This window comes from Herpailurus yagouaroundi, unplaced genomic scaffold (genome assembly GCF_014898765.1).
Source record: "Herpailurus yagouaroundi ecotype Mexico unplaced genomic scaffold, PumYag 200, whole genome shotgun sequence".
In the NCBI taxonomy this organism is placed as follows: domain Eukaryota; kingdom Metazoa; phylum Chordata; class Mammalia; order Carnivora; family Felidae; genus Herpailurus; species Herpailurus yagouaroundi.
In genome coordinates, this window is record NW_024412431.1 from 2,824,395 (window position 1) to 2,827,155 (window position 2,761).

Consider the following 2,761-nt stretch of genomic DNA (forward strand, 5'->3'; position numbering starts at 1 on the left):
CTTCCTTCCTTCCTTCCTTCCTTCCTTCCTTCCTTCCTTCCTTCCTTTCTTAATTGATTTTTGAGCGAATGCAGCGGGGGGACAGAAGATGTGAAGCGGGCTCTACGCTGACACCACAGAGCCCGACATGGGGCTCGAACTCACGAACTGCGAGATCATGACCTGAGCTGAAGTCGGACGCTCAACCGACTGAGTCACCCAGGCGCCCCTCAGACTTATTTCTTAGCAGAGGGACCATTCAAATAAAATCTTACGCTGACTCTCATTAGGTAGGACTGGAAAGGGGAGGGCTCCATTTCCTTCCCCTACTCCCTTGCACCCACCAGAGCACAGCCTGAAGTCTGCTGACCCTTCTAACCCCCTCACTTTGACGACGGGGTAACAGACCAGAGAGGGCAGTGGCCTTCCCGAGGCCACACAGTGAGTTGCAGGCACACGGTTCCCCACCAATTCTGCATATCAACTGCTGAGTTCCCTGCCCATGTGGCGCATGTGGGGCCGATGCTTCCTGAGCGTTTCACCTGTGTCAACACTGGTCGCCTGGATGACCTGAGGAAGGTGGCAGTTGTCCCCATTTTGTGGATTAGGGAACTGGAATTCAGTCATTTCACCCCAGTCACACATCTGGGAATTAGGAGAGCCAGCATCTCCCTGACTCATCCCGAGCGTCTTGCCGGTGACCCCAGGCTGGGGCCTCGCTCTCTTGCCCTCGGTGTCGCCGGGTCTCTGTCACAGTCTGTCTCTCTCCGCTCCAGACACACCAGCTTCCTTGCTGGTCCTCCAACAAAACCCGAATCCTGCCACAGGGCCTTTGCACTTGCTCTTCCCACCCCCTGGAGTGTCTTCTCCTCCCTCCTGGCCAATGGCCTGCTCTTTGTCATCTTTCAGGCCCTGCTCGCAGGTCACCTCCTCAGAGAGGCCTGCCTCCCCTTTCCAGTCTCTGCGTGGCACAACCCCGTTCGCATATTCACTCATTCACACGTTTTATGATTCATCCAGTAAACATTTTATTGGGTGTGCACTGTGTGCCAGGCCCTGTTCTTGGCCCACGGGCTAGAACAAAGAAGACCAAAATCCTTGCTCTGCAAAGCTTAGTTCTAGAAAGGAAGGCAGACAGCAAAGAAGTAAGGTATAGAATATGTCAGGTAAGTAGCGGTTATTTTTTGAAAGGAAAGGTAAATACGAAATAGTAAGGCAGAGATTCAGATCTTAGATGTGTTGGTCAGGTGAGGCCTCCCGGGAAGACAGAATTTGAGCAGAGGCCTGAAGGCGGCCGGAGGAGCCATTGGAGGTCTGGGCAGGGGAAACAGCCTGTGCAGAGGCCCTGAGGCAGGAAGGCATCTGGAATGTTTAGGAAGCAGCCAGGAGGCCATGGAGGCTGGAGTAGAGTGAGTGAGGGGGAGACCCGGAGGTCTTGGGGCGGGGCCACCTGGGCCTCAGTGAGGACTTTGGCTTTTGCTCTGGGTGAGCTGGGAGCCACAGAAGGGGCTGAGCAGAAGAGGGATGTGGCTCTCTGGTGGCTGTGGAGGGGAACAGACTGAGGGGCAAGGACAGGAACCAGGGAGCAGGGCAGAGACAAAGGCGCTGGTGCAGGCCACCAATGAGCGGGGCCAGCCGAGGAGGGGGTGAGAAGTGGACGGATTCTGAATAGATGTGGGCAGTGAGGAAAGAGTAGAGCCAAAAAGATCCCCACACTTTTGGGGGTGTGCACGGCCACTAGGCTAACCTGTTTACAGTCTGGCCCTCCCATGCCATTTCCTGTAAGGGACAGATGCTGGTCCGTCTCAGTCACTGCTGTGTCCCGGCACCTCAACAGAGCCTGGCTCACAAAGGCACTCGATCGCTCTGTGATCTCTGCAACCTCCTGTCCCCCGTCCCTACCAGGAATGTCCTCGGTATCCTTATTCCTCCGCGGCCCCCCCCCCCAGTGCCATCTCCTCCCCCCTGACCGCTCTTCTCGCCCACCCCCTTGCAGCTTCGAGGCGGAGAATGGGCCCACGCCATCTCCTGGCCGCAGCCCCCTGGACTCGCAGGCGAGCCCGGGCCTCGTGCTGCACGCCGGGGGGGCTATCAGCCAGCGCCGGGAGTCCTTCCTGTACCGCTCGGACAGTGACTACGACATGTCACCCAAAACCATGTCCCGGAACTCGTCGGTCACCAGCGAGGCGTGAGCACCCCACTCTCACCCTCCAGGCCTGCTCCCAACACAAGCTGCCCTTGCCAGCAGGGAATGGGGACACCGCCTAAGCCCCCTGCCACCTCTCCTTCCCAGTGAAAAGTAAACAGCCCCCTTGCCCACATGAGGGCTCGGTCCCTTTACAGCATGCCCACCCAGCGAGGTCTGAGGGTGCGCCCCATCTCTGCCCCCCACTCAGCTACGGTGAGCCCCTCCCTCCAGCCCAGCCCGCACCCACATCCTTGTGGTCCCTGCCCACCCAACCTGCCCAAGCCCACTCCTACCCATCGGCAGCTGGGGCCCGGCCCCCCTCAGCCTGTCCCCGCTGCCACTTCTTCCCACAGAGCATCCACCTCGGCTGAGCCCCCTCTGCCTTCCCCCCCCCCTCCAGGCTTCCCTAAACCAGCCCCCCTTATCACGACCACCTGTTAAGGTGTGAGCACCCCCAGACCTGCTCAGCCCCCTCCCCTCTCACTGGATCCTCCAGCCCTGGCCCTACCCATCCAGGTACCCACCTCAGCTCCCCTAACTCCTCTTGCTCCCCATCCCCTCCTACCCACTGCTCTCACCAGCCCCCCCCCCCCT

At 59.3% G+C, this 2,761-nt stretch overlaps 1 protein-coding gene across 5 annotated transcripts in view; it reads left to right on the forward strand.

Annotated features, from left to right (window-relative positions):
• The window catches only part of PDE4A (phosphodiesterase 4A), a 43,328-nt gene that overhangs the window by 26,872 nt on the left and 13,695 nt on the right, over positions 1-2,761 (forward strand). For 4 of the 5 annotated variants that reach the window (XM_040449864.1, XM_040449863.1, XM_040449865.1 and 1 more), the window contains one exon: positions 1,976-2,167. In XM_040449864.1, the coding sequence (XP_040305798.1) occupies positions 1,976-2,167 (192 nt within the window). Of the gene's footprint in view, positions 1-1,975; positions 2,168-2,212; positions 2,279-2,761 lie in introns of those variants that run through there. The other variant, XM_040449869.1, reaches the window with a different exon arrangement.